The following is a 22092-nucleotide window of genomic DNA, read 5'->3' as shown; positions in this document are numbered from 1 at the left end:
CCATGCAGGATTGTCGCCACCGCAGAAACAGCCGTCAAACACGTCGAGGCAGCAAGCTACTCCTGTGCGCACGCCCTTCACATACAGTAAATAACTCAGAGACTTTAAAGGAATCTGGGAGGTGCCGACGACCGTGGTTGTTTTCAGCGGGTTTCGGCCCAGGAGGGCACGGCTGTCGATGGCTCGCTCGGTTCGCTCTTCCTGCATTGTCCCTCCGGGGCCTGCCTCCCTCTTCCTCTGACCTCCATCCCCGCCGCGTCCAGCAGCCAGCTAGTTCCCCGGCACGGAGGGCGCGGGAAGCACTAGGTGTGTCGCCGGAGCTCCCAGCCTGCGAACTTTCTCCCTTGATTGGCTCAACCGCAAAGCGACTCCCCCGCGGGGCTCGGCAGAAGCCGCGCTGCCTCCAACAGGAGCGGCGCTCCCTCCTCCGGCACCAGAGCGCCCTGCTCCTCTCGGCCAGTCAGAGGGCGCTGCCCGAGGCTCAGCCGCCGCCGCATCATGCAGCCGCCGCCGGCTCCAGCTGCTGCCCTCTTGCTAGTCCTGCTGGCTGCGGACTCCTCGCTGAGTGAGTAGCGGGGCTTCCCCCCGGGGCTGCTGATGCTGCCTCCTCCTCCCCTTCTCTCCCAGGGGAAGAAAACACCCCTCCGCCGCCCTTCCCCGCCGTCGCGGAGGAGTTCTCCCTCTTCCCCTGAATTGATGAAGACGTGCATAAAAAACCAGAAGCCCACGCCGAGAACACCGCGTTTGCGTGTCTGCGCCGGGGAAGAGTTCGCGACAGCCCCTTCGGCGCTCCCCAGCCTTGCCTGGTCGGGTCAGGGCACCCTGAAGCCTTTTCCCACGGGCGGGCGGGCGGCCAGCAGCAGCCTCCCGGCCCGGGCACCTGACTCGGGGCGCTACTTTTCGGCCAAAGGTCCTCTGTCCACCCCCCCCCCCGCTCCCAGACCACGTTTTTTCCCGCAGCGGTTCCGCTTCTCTCTTTGCCCGCAAAAGGGTTGGGCGACCTTCGCCTGTGTCGCGCATCGGCCTCCGCGGCTTTGTTCTTGGCGGCGGGCGAGGGGCGCGGGGATGTCCTTGTTTGCGGCGCCGCGGCATTGTTCGGCTTCCCTTGTGGCGGACGCGGAAACGGCGTGGGGAGCCTGCGGAGCTGAACGCGGAGCCCCGAGCCGGAGGGTTTGGAGGGGACGGCGAAAGCTGTCCGAGGATTTCACGTACAGCGGCGTTCGTGACAGTCCCGCTTTTCCGCGCCGGAGGACTATTTAAAAAGGGGGAATATCTGCGCGCGCCTGCAGGGGGGCGAGGGAGGGAGCCGGCGACTTTCCTGGGGAGGTGCGGCCGCGTCATTCTTTCAGGGGAGCCCGGTAATAATGGCTTCCCCCCCTTTTTCCCCTATTTCTTTGGGGGGCTCCTCCAGCCGTGGTGTTCTACAAAGGTCGGGAGGAGGCTTCCCAGTTCCTTCGCCAGAGGCACCGCCGAGCCTACCAGATCTTCGAGGAGACCAAGCAAGGCCATCTGGAGAGAGAGTGCGTGGAGGAACTCTGCAACCGGGAGGAAGCGCGAGAAGTGTTTGAGAACGACCCCGAGACGGTGAGAAAAGTCCCAAAAAGTGTCGGGGATCATTGAGATTTTTTTTATTTTATTTTTTTAAGGAAGAAGAATAGCGTGAAGTCATCCTAAAGCATCAGAATGGGAATGAGGGCGCCAGGTGTTTGCACAGCTGGAGAAGTTGCTTGGGAGAAGAGCCATTAGATAAATAACCACGCCCTTCACTTGACAAATCGTCGTTTTTGGATTGTGAGGCCCAGCAAACAAGAATAGCGAAACCCTGGGAGGGGAGTAGCTTATATGGAGCTAAGTCAGGATCCATCTGCTAGAAAGGATTCCTTGAATGTGTTTGTGTGTGCACGTGTGTACAAGTTAAATCCTACCACAGACAAAATGCATTTGCTAGAACCTGGGTTATTGGATGACTAAGGAGAATTTGCATTTTGCACTGCTTGATTTGAATATTCTTTTGGTGCCTGTTCAGATGCCTCCCTTCCATCGATTTTTTTTAAATGCTTGCAAGCAAGGTTTTGTTGAATGAATCAGTTGAAAAAAAACCCATCTTACTTAGGTGAGTACTCAATACTGCATATTGAATTAGAAGATTATGCTAACTTGGATCAGCAGTTTTATTGGTAGGTAAATGTAAACAGTCTCTGAGTTACTCATAAGAGAGAGAATTTTTTTTAAACTATTGTGCTTAATGAAAGAATGATATGGACCTAAATCTACAGCTGTTTAGTGCTAGAAGTCTCAATAGCATAAAAGTAATTCTAAATAATTTTAAATTAAACCTGAGTTAATTTCATGTATTATTTTAGTTTTCTGATTTGCTTGCAACTTTTGGATGTACTATTCTGAAAAGACTTTTATAAACAGGGATTATCTGGTATTAGTTTAGGGAATAAATGTTTTGACAGAGAAACTGACTAGTGATTTTTGCACAGGACTGTGTATTCCTGTCAATGATCTGGATAGGGTGAGAGTTATGTAGGTCAAAAGTACTGAGAATGAAAGGGACTTGGCTCTTTTCTCTTAGAAGAGTTAATTTTTATATTTAAGGCAAAACATGTCTTAACATGTTCTCTGTTCACAGCATACTATACAGTTTTTACAGCCCAGAGAATAGTGGCAAAGTAGGAGCAAATGTTGGTTTGTGAGATCTCCTTTAAACTTTTGGCCTTAAGCTCCAGATAAAGTCAAGGTTTTGGGTGAGAAGAACAAAAATGAACAAGTTTTTCTCCTCTCCCATTCTTCGTCATTGTAAGTTCATAAACAGCAAAGCATTGGATGTTAGGATTGTTTATAGATGTGTTCTCATAGACTTGAACTCATAAATTATTACTGCTTTTAAGCATTAGTGTTGAACTCCACATTTAAGCAGTATAAGCTTGGCTGAAATGGTTTTTTACAAGTTTGCAGCCATGGTTCATAGAAAGGTGGAGAATTTCCCCAAAAGTGAAAAAGGTAATCTGAGGTCACTAGGGTGTTGCTTATTAAATTTTAGTCAGAAGAATGCTGAGTTTTTAAATCCAAAAATGAGCCTGCAGAAAAAAGATGTGACAAAATTATGTTGTTCCATTGCAAAAAGGGAAGACATGTTTTATATTCTGCTATCACATTTATGTAATAGCTGTACTATGGAAAATGTTTGATTTTTTGGTGACAGGTTTTTTTTTAATGTTCTTTTATATTTGTGTTCTCAATTTCCTCCAGTTTTGAAAAATCTCAGTGAAGTTGTATGGTTTATGAAGACGAATGGAGTGGGGAAAAAAGGCATGGTTTTCTGAGGAAGAAGCAAGGGTGGAGGCAGGGAGAGATAAACTATCTTTCAGATATGGTAATGATATGGTAATGCAGCATACCTGAAGCAATAGTGATTTTGTCTAATGTAAATAGATCTCTACTTGCATAATGGAATTTCCCTTTGTTCTCCTTCTCTTCCTGCTCTGCATTGTGTGTCTTCTAGTCACTAGAGATTAGCAATTGACGGGTTTCATACATAAATCTATAGACCAATAATATGTTGCCTGGTTTTATACACCATCTTCACTAAAAAGGATCTTAGAATTCCATGTTAATTAGGGCAAAAATAACCTTGTCCAGTGCTAGATAGGAACTGCCTTTGGAAGGTCACAAAAGATATCAAGATAAAGCTGGTCATATCCTGAGATTTATTTGCAGAATCTGAGATATACTGTTTCTGGACTTGGACATTTCATTCATCAGTTGAATTTTAGTAGCCATTGATAGCTACATTCATAACCGAAAGGTTTATTAAAAACAAGAGTAAAACTATTGATAATCTTCTATCAGGACAATTTATTCCTTCAAGTCACGTTATTAAAAAAAACATAATGTGATATGTGATATCCTAAATGTCAAGAATATTGCTGGGAAGTTTGCAGTATAATCAGTGCAACATATGAGCAAGCATGATTATTTAATTTCCCTCTGCTAATCAGTTTTGTGGATGATCTTCAAATGTGGTTTGACAAGGAGATGGGCAATACAACAATTCCTAAGATCTATGGGGAGCCCTCTTTACTTTCCCTGTTGTCCATCTGATCATCATTATCAGTTGGCCAGCAAGAAGATCACCCATTTTATGCTACCATTAATGGAAGGAATCCAAACTGGCCATTAATAACAATAGGAAGAAGTTACTGATCTGCAGTGGATTGCTGGAAGAGGGAAGGAGAAAGATGAGGGCATGTGAGAAGGGGTGCATGTGTGGCCCTGATCTTGTAACATGTATTTACTTACTGTATTCCTGCAAGAATCTGAGCTGATTCTGTTTGAGTAGGCTTATCTTAGTGTTCCCATGATCTCATTAGGGGTCTGAATTAATATATAGAAATACAGTATTGCTAAGAAGTGTTAAGAAATAACAACAACCTTGGAGTACCTGAAATTCCAGTATGGTCCCAGAGGCATCAAGTTGTTGGGTTTTTTGGAGGATGTAAAAATAAAGCTTTGCAGCTTTATTTTTTTTTACCCAAGACACAATCTTTCCAGGTGTTGTTGAACAATTCCAGAGAGCTTAGATGATAATATTGGGATTTATAGTTCTGTAACATCTGGAGGCCTGTTCCTCACTCTTACTTTATAGCACTTAAATGTTCTTATTTTAAAACAGAAATCGCATTTTTAAAATTATCTCTGTATAAATATGTAGTTTTGTCTGTGCTTGATGAAATGTAGAATGTTAGATTTTACCTTACCACATGTACATGTACTGGGGATGAAGAATTTATATTTGCGTATTATCCTATCCAGGGAAGAATTGTTTGGGAATTTAAAATTCTGATGAGGATTAAACTAGGTTTTGAAAACCCATGACATATGTATTCCAAGTCTGTATATGCCATGCTAGCACTAAGCAGTTATACACAGCAAGTAGTTTTAAGAGATAATTTTGATGTGACACAAAGAAATTTTTTTTTCTGTTGCTTGACCTAGAATGTTTAGAAAGCTTTGAGAAGGGACAAGAAAATTTGTTTGATGCAATACTGAACATATAACCCATAATTCAAAGTTGTATATTTAGAACTGCCATTATAAAAGTGCTGGGTAACATTCATGCATTACCCAGTATGTATAGTAAATTCATATAAATGCTGGATAATTTATTTATGTAAGGTTCAAGTCTACCCTTAACCATGGAAGTTCACTGGATGACTTTTGGACCAGTCATGATCTCCCAGTCCAGCCTACCTTACTGGATGGTTGTTAAAAACAGGAGGGAATGATACGTATTTTCTGAGCTCCTGAAAGAAAGGTAGAATGTAGATACAATAAATACATATAATTCAGAGGGATTTTAGATGCTTGTTGTCTTGCTGTGATGCTGCCTTGCCGCACAGATTCAAGGATTTTTTTATTGCCATTGGTTTAGATGCTTTGATCCTGCAGTTAGTTAAAGCTAGTTAGGTAAAAGGCCCTACTAGTTAGGTAGAACGCCCTAAAGAAAATATAGCAAGAAATAATACTGAAACAAAGAATGGCTTAAAGACATGATTCCCCAGTCAAGACCTACATGAGGAGTCTGACAGAGAGAAAATTTAAGGTAATAAGAGATGTATCTGTAGAGATGTAGGTGCTTGAATTTCAGATATTGATTCATTTTAAATAAGAGCCTAATTTGGCTACAGCTTCTACAGGATGTAATGTTCCCTATATGTCATTTTGTTGTTGTTGCCTTTGAGTCAGTGCTGACTCCTGGCAACTGCCTGGACTAGTCCCTGCAGTTTTCTTGGCAAGATGTTTTGGGAGCAGTTTGCCATTGTCTCCTCCTTCTTTGGGCTAAGAGAGGGACTGACTGGCCCCAAGTCACCCAGAAATGTACTGTATGTTTGTTTGTTTGTTTAGAAATCATAGAAGCCATTTGGATCTCCTAAACTGGCCGATGTACTATACTAAAATAGACAGTTTAGTCTTTTTTCAGAAGGCTTGTATATTTGGCATTGGCAGTACGAGGTTGTAGATTATTTTTTCTTGCACAAATGTCTATTATTCATAAGAACAAACTAGATTAAAATATGTTTTCTCCTCAGCATTGTGGGTTTGCCTGTGTATATATACCTGCAGGCTCTGAAAATGAAAAATCTACCTATCAAAGAAAGTATTAATTACATATTATGTACACAGTCAGTTTAGCGAAGACCTGTTCCAGTCTACCAAACACAGTTGGATCATGAGTGAGAAGAGAAATGTCTTGGTAACGAGGCTGAATGTGACATGAACGCAAACATCATTATAAACTTAGGTCGGGAGAAACCACAAACAAAAAGACAAAATTGACTTTTCAGTCTGACTTTGGAGGAATAGATTGCTTTTGTAGTCATTAATAATATAGTATGTGCTGAAGACCAGCAGGGTTTTCCTTCTGGTTTGGTCATTACGTTAGAACTCTTGCCTTGTATTTTACTTGTGAGCCACGTAATGCTCAGAATCCAGCAGCCTTGGATAATGGAAAAGAAGTTTCTAGTCTAGACTAGTCTTGACAGCTTAGTTAGAAATGCTTCCTTGACATAAGCTGCATCAACATTATTGCTTCAGAACTGAATAGAATGGGATGTCTAGGTAGCCTAACCATGTAATTTTAAAAGGGAGACTCAGGCTGTTTAGTTATCTTCTTAAATACTCAATATATAATTCCTTGCTTGTTTCAGATTAACAGAACTATTTAGAAAACATAAAAACATAATTTAAAATTTTATAAATCCATCACTTTGTAATAGGTATTATTTTCATTTAAATACAGGTTGGAAAAATGCCAATTTACAGATCCATAATTGCTTGATAATCACTTGTGATTATCCCATGATCTTCATCCATGTGCTTCTGCATTTATTCATTGTATTTGTCTAGATCAAAATAAGTTAGTTATAGCCTATCTTCTTAAATTAGAATTTAACTCCTGTCCTTCTTTAATCGTGCTTAAAATCTATTGAGGCTGCTTGTAATTGAAAAAAAAAAACATTGAGAGTAAGTTACACATTTCTGCACATAACTTCTAATTTGTCTTCATAGACTGGTTACCTTTCTGATACTCAGGGCAGCTCTAACCTATAAATTGTTTAGTTTATGTTTTGGGAACTGGACACTTCCATATTCAGAAACTTAAAACTGGAAATTGTACTTTCTTCAAAACTTTTGGAAACCAATAATAAGCTGTCTTATCATCTTGCTTGATTTGGTATTTATAAATGCTGTTTGGTTGGTTGTAGAACACTTAATCTAAAAATGAACATGGGATAAAATTAACTCCTCCCCTAACTTCTGATTCATTTCCTAGTATTTGGCAAAAAAAAAGGATAATCTTGTAATGTTAAATGTTAGCATTTTCATCGCAGTATTTTATTTATTTATTGATTGATTGATTGATTGATTGATTGATTAAATTTTTATCACTGCCCATCTCCCCCAGATGGGGGACCCTGGGCAGTTCACAATAAAAACAATTTAAAATTTTGTTCTGTTAGTGAAAACTTAACAGAAACATTAATCCATTGAGCTTCTGAAGCCTGAGTAAATGGAATTGTCATAAGCAGAAAAAGCTGTTTCCAGTTCAAAGTCTTTTTTCTTTTTTCTTTTGCTAAAGTATATGAAACATTTTCTGATATGCAAACAATTTAGAGCTACAAATGAAGTTCTTTGGAATGGATTAGGTGGACTGTGAGATAAGAAATAATCAGCCGTCTAGTATATTTAAATGCCATAATGTATGCATGTGGAGGATATACATTCTGTCATGATTTTTGTCTTTGAGGAACCTCTCCTCTGTTGTATCAGCTTGTAATTGTCATGTGTACCACTATATTCTTACCACGATTGTATATCTACCACCAATTCCTTACCATCATGTATTGTTGTCTAGTTTTCTACTCTCATTTACAATGTATAGTTTCTACACTTGATCTTAGCCAAAAGGCTGAGAAGTGATAGAACTTTTCAGGACACACGCTGACTGGTGGGCTCCACTAGTGGCAGGACTGTTTACATACATAGACAACACTGGCCATATTGTAGCAGGATGGGAACTTTCCATCATAGTTCCCATACACAAAAGAGACAAGGAAGACCCTAAAAATTACAGACCCGTAAGCCTTATTGATATAACTGCTAAGATAGTATGCAAAACATCTCCTGAGAAAAATAGAGGACGGGGCAATCAAGAAAAATATACTAATGGAAGAACAGGCCAGGTTTAGACATGGGTACTCCACAATAGGCAATTACTTCGTTTTACACCATCTTATCACTAAATATACAACTGATGGAACCCTGTTTACATCTTTTATTGATCTTAGCGCGGCATTTGACTCCATAAATAGAGATATCTTATGGAAAAAGCTGGCCAAGTTTAATAGTTGATAAAGGTCCTCTATACAAATAAATGCCTGGAAGTCCATACTGGAGTCAATGGCTCTCTTACACAGAGCATACCCACCCACAAAGGTGTCAGACAAGGATGTATCTTGGCCCGGATGTTGTTTAATCTCTGTGTTAACGACATTCCAGGATTCCTCCGTTCTACGGATGTTCACGTGCCAAAGGTCCTTAACAGACTATCAATATCCTCTTGTATGCAGATGACATGGTTTTGATGGCACATTCCCAAGTAGGCCTGAGAAGATTGATGGGGAAATTTGGTGCTTACTGTGCCTCAAACTTTTTGAATATTAACAAGTCCAAATCCGAAGTGGTGGTTTTTGGAAAAGGATGGGCCAAATGCAATTGGCACTTGGATGGGGAGCCTATAAAACAAATAGACTCTTTCTCATATTTAGGGGTGGTTTTTACAGATAGAGGGCCCTGGGTTAATCATTACAAGCAAAGCTCTATAAAGGCCACAGCAAGTTCTAAAACGCTGATTAAACTACTTAGTTACAACCACCCTTGCTCTCTGCTCTCCATTCTGAAGGTCCATAAGGTAAAAGTTGTACCCGTGCTAACATATGGTGCCGAATTGTGGGGCCTATCAAAGGCCCTCGTACTTGAACAAAATCAAGCAAGCTTCTTAAGAACCATTCTGGAATACACCTGCAGCAGCTGTAAGAGCTGAAACAGGCACCCATTCCATTCACAGTCTATCAGTAACCAAAGTCTTCAACTACTGATGGAGGATTCTCCCAATGGAACATGATAGACTACCAAAAATGTGCCTTGAAGAACAGATGGGCACACCTCAACCCTCCACAGGGATCAACCAACTCCTCCAAACTATCGCATTCCTCGGCTTTTCAACACAATACTTACTTTCAGCCGGAGATCAGGCCAAGGCAATATTCAAAGAAAGAGTCTTGGATGTTAATGCCCAAACAGACATGGAGTCACTTGCACACAATAGGTCGTTGAAATGGCTGGCCAAGAATAAACTGTCCTTCCAAGTAGAAAAGTACCTGACAATGGGTCTGACTCAATACCATAGGATAGCTCTTACCTGAGCAAGATTTGAGCAACTAGATTCTGTGGTCAAATACGGACGATTCCACCAAGTGCCTTACCTTGAGAGGACATGTGTTTGTGAAGCATCTGAAGTAGAAGACATTGCACGTGTCCTATTTAACTGCCAACTATATGCCCCAGCAAGGGCTCAGTACCTTCAGACATTAATTGACAGAACCACATACTGGGATTGTAACAAAAGACTATGTTACTTCCTCCAGGGCACAAATACGTATGTGGTCAATAGAACTGTTAAGTTTATAGTTAGTGCTGTCCAACCAAGAATGCAATTTATAGAATGCATTGGGGTGGCATGTAAAGGTGATGGATTCATTTAAACTCACATTGTTTCTGTATTTTATTACCCATTTTATTATATCTTGCATTTTTATCTCTATTTTACCCTACTGTATTTTATCGTACTTTATTTTATCGTAGTATATTTTATCTAATTTTACTGTATTTTAGTTTTATGGTATCATATTTTATATTTTATATCTTATAGTGTCTGATGCCCAACTTTCTGACATGGTCATTTGACTAATCAAGAAAGTTATTCATTCATACGATGTATAGTCTCTTTAGCATGGCATCCATGGCAGGGTGTAAACATGGGCAATATGGTGGATGGAGCATTGCGATAGAAGCCCTACCATATGCGTGTTCCAAAGGGAGAGAGCTGGAATTGCAGTGGTCCATCTACCATCATGCTGATTATCACTCTTCTGTCTCAGCAGATGCTGTTGTCTTATTTGCCATTTTCTTCCATACAGTAGATTGTCTCCTTCCCCATTGTAGTTGCTTGATGATTGACATTAGGAAAAGCATTATGTGGAGTTGTAGCTACAGTTTTTTTATTGCTAGTGTGATCCTCTACCTTTTTAATTTTCTAAGGAGAGAAGTGCAAGTTGGGCTTTGAATTTATGAGCACTGACTATTGTTTCATGACCAGTTGATATTTCTTAAAGGCAGGGACATTTCATCTTCATTGCTTATTTGATCAATGATTCAGAATTGTTACTCACTATAAGGTGCATTGCTTTTAGCACCATCTTTCCTGGGGTGTATTCTGGAAGCTGCTGTTGATATTGGAAACAGTCTTGAGTGGAATCAGTGGTTTGCCCCTAAATTTGAAGTAAAGAATATAAACCCATATTTTAAAGTAAAACTCAAATGTCCTTACTGATGATAATGTTTGTTGACTTAAGAGTTCGAAATTGTGCTTTAGATCTGAAACTCTCCTTGCTGAGAGAATTAGTTCCAGATTTTGCAGCTGGAGAATTTAACATCAAGCAGCAGAATGAAAAACCAAATCTTGACTACTCACTTCCTTCCCCCAATATTGCTGTTGTCACCAAATTGTCTGTGAAACTGCAGCGGATCTGCTCATAGGGAAGCCTCTGTTTTCAGGCAGCCAGCTCAAGTTTCCTTAATCAGCAGATTTACTGATGAGTAAGCAGTATGAACTTGGCCGTTCACTCATGAGTATTCAGCCATTAACCTTTGTTAGTGTGACTCAAGGTTCTATAAAAGAAGAAATACGTTGTTTTATGGTAATGGGATCAATAAGATGAGCAAATACCTAAGACTACATTCAAACTGCATTGCTCAGTTATCAGATTGTTAGCATTTATTTTAATATTAATGTAATTTTAGATTAAATGTGTCTTTCCAATAAATATTTGCTTTTTCTTTCTCTCACAGGAATATTTTTACCCGAAATATTTGGGTGAGTTGCAGTTATACCCTATTCATGTATGATAGTGCTGTTTTGTTGTCTCTTGCTAGGCATAATCTATATGCCTGTTAATCTGCTTTAGAGATTAGCTGTTACACAATTTTTTGCAATGGCCCAGGCACCTTCCTCATTCTTTAAAAAATAAAGAACTTGCAAGATTGTCAAATTTCGTGTGATTTCAGTGACTTTTTAAAATTGTGTGTTTACTTGGATCATTATACAAGACAGCATCATGATCACCCAGACACGCCCTGATTTTCTAAAAATCATTTGAAATCTTGAAAATTATCAAATCACACAAGATTTAATTTCTAACTTCCATAGTTTGGTCATTTTAAAAATTCCTTTAAACATGTTCAACAGGTGTTCATTTTTTAAAAATTGATTTTAATTTTTCAAGATATAATTAAGACACATAATGCAGAATATAAGACTGATCGAATACAAGTCTAAAAAAGAAACAGGAAAAATTAAAACGGTGCAGAAATAAGGAAAAAAGCATATCAGACTAGTGGCTTCTGACCTTTTCCAGCAGAGGTATTTAAGTACATAAAAGTTAATCTCTTACTATTAATTAAACACTTAGTAACATTATTTCTCTAAAACCAAACCATTCAGACATCAAAACCTAAAACGAAGACTTCATTCTTTTGTGTTACAAGCAAATACTCCAAAAGTGGCTTCCAGATAGAAACGAATCCAGTTACAGTGTCTTATCCATGCTGTCAGTTTAGCCATTTGCACCAATTCCATCAACTTAATCATCCAGTCCTCCATTGAGGGAATTTGTGCATCCTTCCACCTTTGAGCCTATAAGAGTCTTGCTGCTGTTATCATATATAAGAACAGGGTTCCATGTTGCTTTTCAAGCTGTTGGTCCATCAAACCCAAGAGAAGCATCTTCAGTTTCAGTTGTAAGTCCACTTAAAGAATCTTTTGAATAATGCTACGTATTTGGTTCCAGAATTTCTTAGCTTTTCCACAAGTCCACCATAAATGATAGAAAGTTCCTTCCCAACAGGTGTTCATTTTGGAGGCCCACAAAAATCATACAGGTATCATAGATACCCTGGTGCATGTGGTTGCTATGTTGCTGACTTCTGGTATACCCCAACAAGTTCAGCCTAACAGTGTTGATTTTCTCATTATAAAACTAAGCAAGTGAATTCCATATTTATTTGCATGTAATCCTAACTCTTACCTGTAGTTCAAATAACTGTGTCTTAAAATACGTATTAGAATAGTTAGTTGTAACTCTTCTCCATACAGTATATCTCAAGTGCTCCTGTCTTGCTTAATCCCATTAACTCATCATAAAGCATTCCTGATAGGGAATTTTTGTAAGCATTTGCTTTGTAGAATACTTACTGTGCTTGAAAAGGTGGAATGGGAAGATAGGTAAAAGGTCCAGGTACAATTCATGTGTCATTTTCATAGAAATATGTTTATAAAGTAAGTCATTACATTGCAGCCACTTTTTAACATTCTCACTAGTGGAGGTGTTCGTAGTAATGGGTTCTGCCTGCACATTTTTCATAACCTAAAATTCAAATCAAAGAAACAACTTCATTAATATAGTAGAAGTAGTCTCATAATTTCTTAGGCTTTGAAGCAATATACCTGATCCTTACAAGTCTGTTTTTTTTAATGTAAATATTTAAGACGAATATAAATATTCAGTTTTGACCGCCTGTATGGTTCTTCAAGTGAACCCCTCAGTTTTGCTTTTCCTGAGCTGGAATATTCTTTAGGTACCTAGTTTGCAACATCTGATAAAAGACTCATATTAAAAAAAACAGAAGAGTCATATTCTAAAACAAAAGTGCAAGTATATTTATGTCTATATATCTATATCTATACATATATGAATAATTCAATAGCAAACATGCTGAGTATAGTATGGGGAGATTAAAAATCAGCCCATTTTGGCATATGGCTTAATAATATTTTTTGTGCTTTATTCTTTAGACTGTATTCGAGACTATGGGTCACCATATACACGAAGTCCAAGTTTCCATACATGTGTGCATAGTAAGCATTTTTCATCTTTCTATCTTTTAGGTATTTGTAACACCCCTGTGTGGGTCTGACATGGGGGAGGACTCATTCCAGTCCACCTTTAACAATTTACAGTATCTGTTCTTTCCATTTTTCCTGTCAGAGTTTTCATTTAGGAGAGTTTGTATATGATGCTAAATGATGATCTAGTGTTACAAGAATGGGCCAGAGTCAGTCTTGTATCTCTTATTTTTCCCTTTTCCTTTCCTGCTCTGGTACTTGCTGCATGCATACACAGTGCTAAAACATCTTGCTAAAGCTAAAAAAAGGAAAGAAAAATATAAATGCAAACAAATAACATTATGGCTTAGTCCCCAATTTTAACTTGGCCATTGCATTGTAGAGGCATTGGATGCTTCTACTGTGTTAAGTTTAATATAGTTCAGTGTTTAGTCCAGACTATGAACTATTATTTTGTTAACCATGGTTTGAAGTTGGTTGTTTCAGAAGACTATAGGTTAGATTAACCAGATGGCTTTAGACAACATGGTGAATCATAATAAAATTGACAGCAGGACTCTTGTGTATAATGTTACATAAATGTTTAGATGCTGAAAGGAAAAATTCAGGGACCTGATGTACAATAATAATCCAGAGAAGAGCGCAGAATACCTTAAACAGCAGTTGGCATTGTGCTAACTGACAGTGTATATATGCCTCTCTATAGGCAAACATGTAAAGCTTGTGTGAAGAGAATCCAAGATCAGATAGTGTGTCAGGGAAAGACTCATAACGAGTATGAATTACAAGGCAGAGCTATAAAACAGAGTAGACCTATGGAAATAATAATGGAAATTCCTCTTTTAATTCAACACACCTATACATACTTCAGTATCAAAATTAAGAAGGAAGAGGACTTTTTTAAAAAAAAATGGAGTTGAAGAAAGATTGGAAACTTCCTTTGTATAAAACTTTAAACTTTAAAAAGGAAAAGCAATGAAACATTTTAAAGGTATTATTTATAAGGGGTGTATAAACTTCAAAAGTGTTCTGAGGTACAACAATTGCTGGATACAAAACCATTTTAGTCCAGTGTAGAAATTCAGGTTCAGATTTCTGCAGACCTCGGAGTGACCTAGGCTCTTCCCTACTCTGCCTTCCATCTGTTTAGCATCAGCAAAAGCTAGTGCTGGTTCTCCTTTCCATTGTATCACTCACTAGCATTCAAAAGCATGAGTTGAACACAGAAGGATGAATGAATATTAACAACTAATCTCAGAGGTTGCAAAGATGAAATGGTTTAGTCTTCCATGATTATCAGCAACCAGTGAATTACTGAGTAGGCTTTAAAGTGTAGCAAACAGCTGTGATGGGAACCTGCAAGGACCATTGGGTGGGATGTTGAACCGTGGCTTCCTTCCACAATTAAAAGGCCATTTCAGTCAATCTACATTACCTGGTTCCTTTATTATAGCCAGATACCATCTCTTGGGTACATTTCTGCACAAGATCAAAGGTAGTGTGTGGCATTTCCAAATTTCTCTAGTTGTCCATGAAATTCTACTGCATACCAGTGTTATACAATTATGTTTCTTCATCTAATTTTTTTTAATGTCAAGATACAGTGAACACCCTGCACTTCCATTGCTCATTATAGTTACATGAGCAGTTGTACAGGGCTTCAGATTCAAAGGCAACAGAGAGATTGTTCAGGTAACACCTACCCAAATGGAGGGGTGGCAGATGATGACACGTTCATGCTGAGATCATCACGCAAATACTGCAAATATGTGCATATGTCAAGACATGAAAGTGCAAGTATATAATGATGATATTGGTGTGACAACATCTTGTGCATGTTGTAATTTTGGATCATTGCATTTTGCCACTATGCCTGTCTACATCTCTTTAGAGTAGATAAAGTAGATGCACAGGGATTGCATAGCTGTCCTCTGCAGCTGTTGTGTTTCCATGAAAAGACATGTTTGGTTTAAAGAATTGTAGACAGCTATGTGTACACCCATGTGCATTCTGAAGTACCTTTTTGCCTTTAAATCTACAGTGCTATGCAGCTCTTCCATTACTGGAAGATAAGGGGAGACCAGATGGAATATACAATTCTTATAATGATCCTGTGAGGTAGTTAGGCTGAGAGAATGTGATGGCCCAAAGTTACATTTAGAACCCCTACATAGCATGGGGCCAGGTTACCTGAGGGACCACCTCTTCCCCGTTACATCTACCCGCCCCACCCGATCCTGCAGAGAGGGGCATGCTGAGGACCCCGTCAGTAAGAGAATTCCACCTGGCGGGGTCCAGGAGGCAGGCCTTCTCTGCAGTAGCGCCCACCCTTTGGAACATCTTGCCCCCGGAGGCGAGGCTAGTCCCATCACTCCTGGCCTTTCGGAGAAACTTGAAGACCTGGCTCTGCCACCTGGCCTGGGGCGGGGAAGGGAAGAGTCATTCCTGGGGTTGGCTAGTGCCTTGAAGTACCCCTCCCACATGAAGACTGAATAAGACTCAGCCATCTGGACTTTATTTCTATTTATAATATTAATGATATATAATTTTATAAGGGATTTTATATATTTATTGTTTTATTGAGTATTTTGTTGTAAACCTCCCAGAGTCGCTCTAGTGAGAGGAGATGGGCGGTGACAAAGTTGATAAATAAATTAAATAAACTTCATTGTTTGGGGAAAAATTGGGTTCAATCTTCCATGTTCGGCACTCTGATCACATTGGGTTTCATTTAAGGGTTATACAAATATTGTAAACCCCCCCCCCCAGACTTAGGGTAAACTTTTGTATGGTCATAGGAATGTATTCTGAATTGTGCCTTGGTCCCAAAGCTGATTACTTAGAAACAAATCTTGATATTTGGGGGCTAGTGCCACTGATACACTTTGGAACATGACATATGGTTATAATTGAAGATGTTAGAAAGCACTGTAGAAGCATTAAGTAACTAAGCTTGAGACAGCCAGATTTTCAGTAGAATGATGCAGGCAGTTGTGTGTTTCAAGATGCAAATAGTGTTTTCCAGTGTTTTTGCTTATGGAGGACATTAAACACATTATTCAAGAACCTAGCATGGTGAGCTTGATATGCGTTTGCTTGATACGATATTAATTCCATCTTTGCTATTGAAAGTAGGAAGAAGAAAAAATATCAAATGTTTCTGATGCATTGTCTGAGTATAGTAAAGGTAAAGGTTTCCCTTGACGTAAAGTCCAGTCGTGTCCGACTCTAGGGGGCGGTGCTCATCTCCGTTTCAAAGCCTTGGAGCCGGCGTTGTCCATAGGACACTTCCGGGTCATGTGGCCAGCATGACTCACGGAACGCCGTTACCTTCCCGCCGAAGCGGTACCAATTAATCTACTCACATTTGCATGTTTTCGAACTGCTTGGTGTGCAGAAGCTGGGACGAGCAACGGGAGCTCACCCCGCCGCGCGGTTTCGAACCGCCGACCTTCCGATCGACAGCTCAGCGGTTTAACCCGCAGCGCCACCGCGTCCCACACATTGTCTGAGTATACTGGAAAGAAAACAGTAAGGCAAGATGATTGGGCATGGTGTTTTTATAATAGTGCTCTAATTTTCCACTTTTCTGGCTCTTTATTTACAAATATCTGTAGGCAGAAACCTTGTTTGAAACTCCTGCTTATATGAAACTGAAAAGCAGAACCAAAAAGGACAATTTAAAGATAAAGCATATTTGAAAGCTATCAAATGAAATGAATAATATTTATACTGTTTTTCTTGCTTTTCCTGAGTATTCAGTTGCTTCACATACATTTGGTGATCCATAATAACACTCTGCAAAGTTTTTCTTTTATAAACAGCATTGGGAAGGCTATGTCCTTGAAAGGTGGGATAGGACAGGACAGGACAGGACAGGACAGGACAGAGCCATGCCCAGTTGCTTTAGGCAAGCTGCTGTCTCAGTCTGTTACGGCAGTATGTATATCTCTTATCTAGAGCTTCAGAGGTACAGCTTGCCTAAGGCAATCTAGTGATTTCCTAGATACTTTTGAATCGAAATGAGAAAATTAGCAGAATGCATCTTTAATGTTTAGATTATGAAAAGAGAAATACTTAAAGTCTGATTTGGACATTATAATAATAGAAAAATAAGAACTGCTTATTTACATATAGAAGATATAGCCAATCTGCCCTGCATAGCACAGTTCAAGTAAGTACTAGTTTTGCCTGGACAGAATTGGCAATAGAGTTAGCTTTTGTCTTGAATGTACTTTTGCTTCTTTAGGCTGCATTGGCATGAATGTAATTATTTGAGATATTCTGGAATGTAATTGTTCCATGACCAGTCTATATTTCATTAATATGGATATTTGAGTCCTTATTTCACCAAAGGACAAAGCAAATGACAGCTATGACTATAAAATTATTGAGTTTAGCATTCACTTCATCTCTTGTTTGAAACATGAAGACCAAACAACAATATCCAATGTGGGAATGTATAACATAACATTACAGAGTGGTCAAGAGGAATTGTTTTTTTTCCAAGCAGTTGGTTTGCCTGCTGAGCAAAAAAGTCAACTTGAGAGTCCCATCAGACATGTTCACGTATTGAATATGAGAATAATAAATAGTTACATTTGTATGGCAAACTTGTTTGAAACCTAAAAACATTTACTTTTCTCTTATGCAAGAGCAGTGTGAATTTGTAAAATCACCAATGTAATGAAGTCCACCATTGATCTGTTGTTTCCTACTAACAAAAAAACTCAGCAACTACAGGAATAAAGTTGTGCCTGCTAAGCAAGAGTTTTCAGGGCAGGGTTTCTAAATGGTATTTTCCTGCCCAGTGTGATCTATGGAAACAGGAATTATGTATATGTGGGATTCACCTCCACAGTGTTACCTTCTTCTGTTCAGTTTTTGCAATCTACTTTTTCATGACTTGCTTACATCAGAAAGAGGAGAAGGGCAATGTGTTTTGTTATGTTGCTTTTAAGTAAGTTTTTCATCAATATTTAGCATTTATGTTGACCTTACCAAGCAGTGCTATTTCTGGGTTTCACAATAAAAATACTGTAGGTATGTCTTCTTTTGGCAGAGGGTACTCACATGCCATTCCTTAAGAATCATGAATTCTTCTGCCTTGCTCAACATCAGAATGTTTTGCTATGTTTAAAGATAACCCATTCACTCCAGAAGAAGGATTCTGATTCTGAATCTGATTAGGCTTGGGGAGTATAAACTGACCATCTGCTTTGACCTAGCCCTATCATAGTTGAGAACAAAAGGGAATTTTTGAAAAGAAATGTAAATAGCCATTCTAATGTTCAGCTTGTTTATCTTATTATTCATTGGGCAATCACCATATGGAAGTAAAAAATAAACTCTTGGATATCTCTATGTGTGCAAGATTACACTTGTGTTCTGGATTATGGCTTCCCTTAAGAACAGTGCAGAAAAGTTTAGAATGTGAATAATTGTATATAGCACCTTTTCCTTTTAGTGCATGTTACTTGTATATTCAAGGCGTATACAAGAAGAGGTCAGTTAGTTCCCAAATAGCATGACCGAATTTATGGCTACAGATGTGACATCCTTGTCATTTGACTAATCAAATCAAAACCTTTATTATGGCCTTTAGGCCATAGAAAATCATGAGTGCATTTTTCAGCCATCATTATTGATAAAGAATCTCGTAAGCAATTTTCCCTGAGCGGTTGTCTTTCTTTTTCTGTCTGCTGTGCATTCTCTAAAGTTTTATTGCATTGGAGTACAAGATTTGTAAGAATTAGCTAGTTTGTTTAGGAAGGTATGCACTGATAAGACAGGCTGGGAGAAAGGAGCGTGGTGCACTATTATATATTTTGTGCATTTTGTGCCATACATGCAGATCTGAAGGAGAAAGAGGTGCTGTTATGTATCTGTGCATGCAGGCACTTGGGAATCTCTGCGTTTTGGCATTCTACATATATATATTCAGTGGGCTGGTCTGCACCTCTGTGAAATATATACATGTCATGCAACAAGGGTCACTACCTGTCCTGTGTTAGGTCTGATTCTCTTTTGTTCATTGAATGTAACATTTAACTGGCATGTATATGTATAGAGTTGAACACATTGAGCCCCTGTACACACAATATGTATCATAGTTTCATGGGTTTCAAGTAAGAGAGCTGTTCATCAGTAACTGCAAGTGTGTTGATAGTGTTTTTCTTTTGCTTGAAATTAACAATTGCAGTCTGAGGGTTTTTTTGAGGGGGAAAAAAAACCCAAACAAAAAAACAGTTTCTCAGAATGCTGATTTCAAAGTTAGAATGAGGAAGGTAAATTGAGAAATATTTTCCATTCTTTTAAAAAAACACACACACAATGCTCTCCGGAACAAACATTCCTTTTGTTTGGCAAGTATATACCTTTTCTGTAATTGGGCATATGGCCTAGAAAACAACATTATACAATAATGCAATTCTACCAACTTTATTCCTCCTTAATAGAAGAGAATAATGCTTCCTCAGCATTAGCTTGAAGAGTAATACTGGTATCATTGTTCTGAGCAATATGATTCAAGGATAAACATTTTACAAGGTTTTTTTTTCTGTCACAGATTTACCAGATCAATGTTCTCCTAACCCGTGTCACAAAGAAGGTACTATAAAATGTGAAGATCTGAAAGGTGGATATCTTTGCCACTGCAGAACTGGCTGGGAAGGCGAGAGATGTGATAAAGGTAAGTCTAGGCCTGAGCTGCTAGTACTTCTCTAATTCTGACTGTTGGATGGAGAAAAATACAATTTATTTACAAAACATGGATGCTTTTTACATTAAAGGTTCAGTCTCTGGCATCTCCAGATGGGGATTGGCAGAGCTACTCTATGAAATCTTAAGTAATTGCTGCTAGTCACAATAGAGACAATAATGAGCAAACGGATCAGTGGTCTTATCAAAACAGAATAACAGAAGACTTGACTGAAAGAGATTCTACATAGCTTGTTGCTCCTTTCTGCCTAAAAACTTAATGCAGTATAAGATGATGCTTGTGAATAACTGCATAAATAAGTAAATTTAAATGTTGTCAACTGACTTGAAAATTAAACCAGAGATAATAAAATCTTACATGGACTTCACCAGATGGACAACACCGAAATCAGATTGACTACATCCTTTGCAGCCAAAGGTGGCGGTCATCTGTACAGTCGGTAAAAACAAGATCTGGAGCTGACTGTAGTTCTGATCACGAACTTCTTCTTGCACAATTTAGGATCAGACTAAAGAGATTAGGGAAGACCCACAGATCAGCTAGATATGAGCTCACTAATATCCCTCAGGAATATGCAGTGGAGGTGAAGAATAGATTTAAGGGACTGGACTTAGTAGATAGGGTCCCGGAAGAACTATGGACAGAAGTTCGCAACATTGTTCAGGAGGCGGCAACAAAATACATCCCAAAGAAAGAGAAAACCAAGAAGCCAAAGTGGCTGTCTGCTGAGACACTAGAAGTAGCCCAAGAAAGAAGGAAAGCAAAAGGCAACAGTGATAGGGGGAGATATGCCCAATTAAATGCAAAATTCCAGAGGTTAGCCAGAAGAGATAAGGAATTATTTTTAAACAAGCAATGCGCGGAAGTGGAAGAAGACAATAGAATAGGAAGGACAAGAGACCTCTTCCAGAAAATTAGAAACATTGGAGGTAAATTCCAGGCAAAAATGGGTATGATCAAAAACAAAGATGGCAAGGACCTAACAGAAGAAGAAGAGATCAAGAAAAGGTGGCAAGAATATACGGAAGATGTATAGGAAGGATAACAATATCGGGGATAGCTTTGACGGTGTGGTCAGTGAGCTAGAGCCAGACATCCTGAAGAGTGAGGTTGAATGGGCCTTAAGAAGCATTGCTAATAACAAGGCAGCAGGAGACGACGGCATCCCAGCTGAACTGTTCAAAATCTTGCAAGATGATGCTGTCAAGGTAATGCATGCTATATGCCAGCAAATTTGGAAAACACAGGAATGGCCATCAGATTGGAAAAAATCAACTTACATCCCCATACCAAAAAAGGGAAACACTAAAGAATGTTCAAACTATCGAACAGTGGCACTCATTTCACATGCCAGTAAGGTAATGCTCAAGGTCCTGCAAGGTAGACTTCAGCAATTCATGGAGCGAGAATTGCCAGATGTACAAGCTGGGTTTAGAAAAGGCAGAGGAACTAGGGACCAAATTGCCAATATCCGCTGGATAATGGAAAAAGCCAGGGAGTTTCAGAAAAAATCTATTTCTGTTTTATTGACTATTCTAAAGCCTTTGACTGTGTGGACCATAACAAATTGTGGCAAGTTCTTAGCGGTATGAGGATACCAAGTCATCTTGTCTGCCTCCTGAAGAATCTGTATAACGACCAAGTAGCAACAGTAAGAACAGACCACGGAACAACGGACTGGTTTAAGATTGGGTAAGGAGTACGGCAGGGCTGTATACTCTCACCCTACCTATTCAACTTGTACGCAGAACACATCATGCGACATGCTGGGCTTGAGGAATCCAAGGCTGGAGTTAAAATCGCTGGAAGAAACATTAACAATCTCAGATATGCAGATGATACCACTTTGATGGCTGAAAGCGAAGAGGAACTGAGGAGCCTTATGATGAAGGTGAAAGAAGAAAGTGCAAAAGCTGGCTTGCAACTAAACCTCAAAAAAACCAAGATTATGGCAACCAGCTTGATCGATAACTGGCAAATAGAGGGAGAAAATGTAGAAGCAGTGAAAAACTTTGTATTCCTAGGTGCAAAGATTACTGCAGATGCTGACTGCAGTCAGGAAATCAGAAGACGTTTAATCCTTGGGAGAAGAGCAATGACAAATCTCGATAAAATAGTT

At 39.3% G+C, this 22092-nt stretch overlaps 1 protein-coding gene across 1 annotated transcript in view; it reads left to right on the top strand.

Moving 5' to 3' along the window:
- Positions 1 to 275: 275 nt before the first annotated feature.
- The window catches only part of GAS6 (growth arrest specific 6), a 46935-nt gene continuing 25118 nt past the window's right edge, over positions 276 to 22092 (top strand). Inside the window, exons 1-5 of the mRNA XM_063304885.1 lie at positions 276 to 565; positions 1412 to 1584; positions 11200 to 11224; positions 13202 to 13264; positions 19821 to 19943. Of these exons, the coding sequence (XP_063160955.1) occupies positions 499 to 565; positions 1412 to 1584; positions 11200 to 11224; positions 13202 to 13264; positions 19821 to 19943 (451 nt within the window). The 5' untranslated portion in view covers positions 276 to 498. The remainder of the gene's footprint in view (positions 566 to 1411; positions 1585 to 11199; positions 11225 to 13201; positions 13265 to 19820; positions 19944 to 22092) is intronic.

Source organism: Candoia aspera, chromosome 5, assembly GCF_035149785.1.
Source record: "Candoia aspera isolate rCanAsp1 chromosome 5, rCanAsp1.hap2, whole genome shotgun sequence".
NCBI lineage: Eukaryota > Metazoa > Chordata > Lepidosauria > Squamata > Boidae > Candoia > Candoia aspera.
The sequence above is the reverse complement of the archived record's forward strand: the minus strand, read 5'-3'. Positions and strand labels throughout refer to the sequence as shown.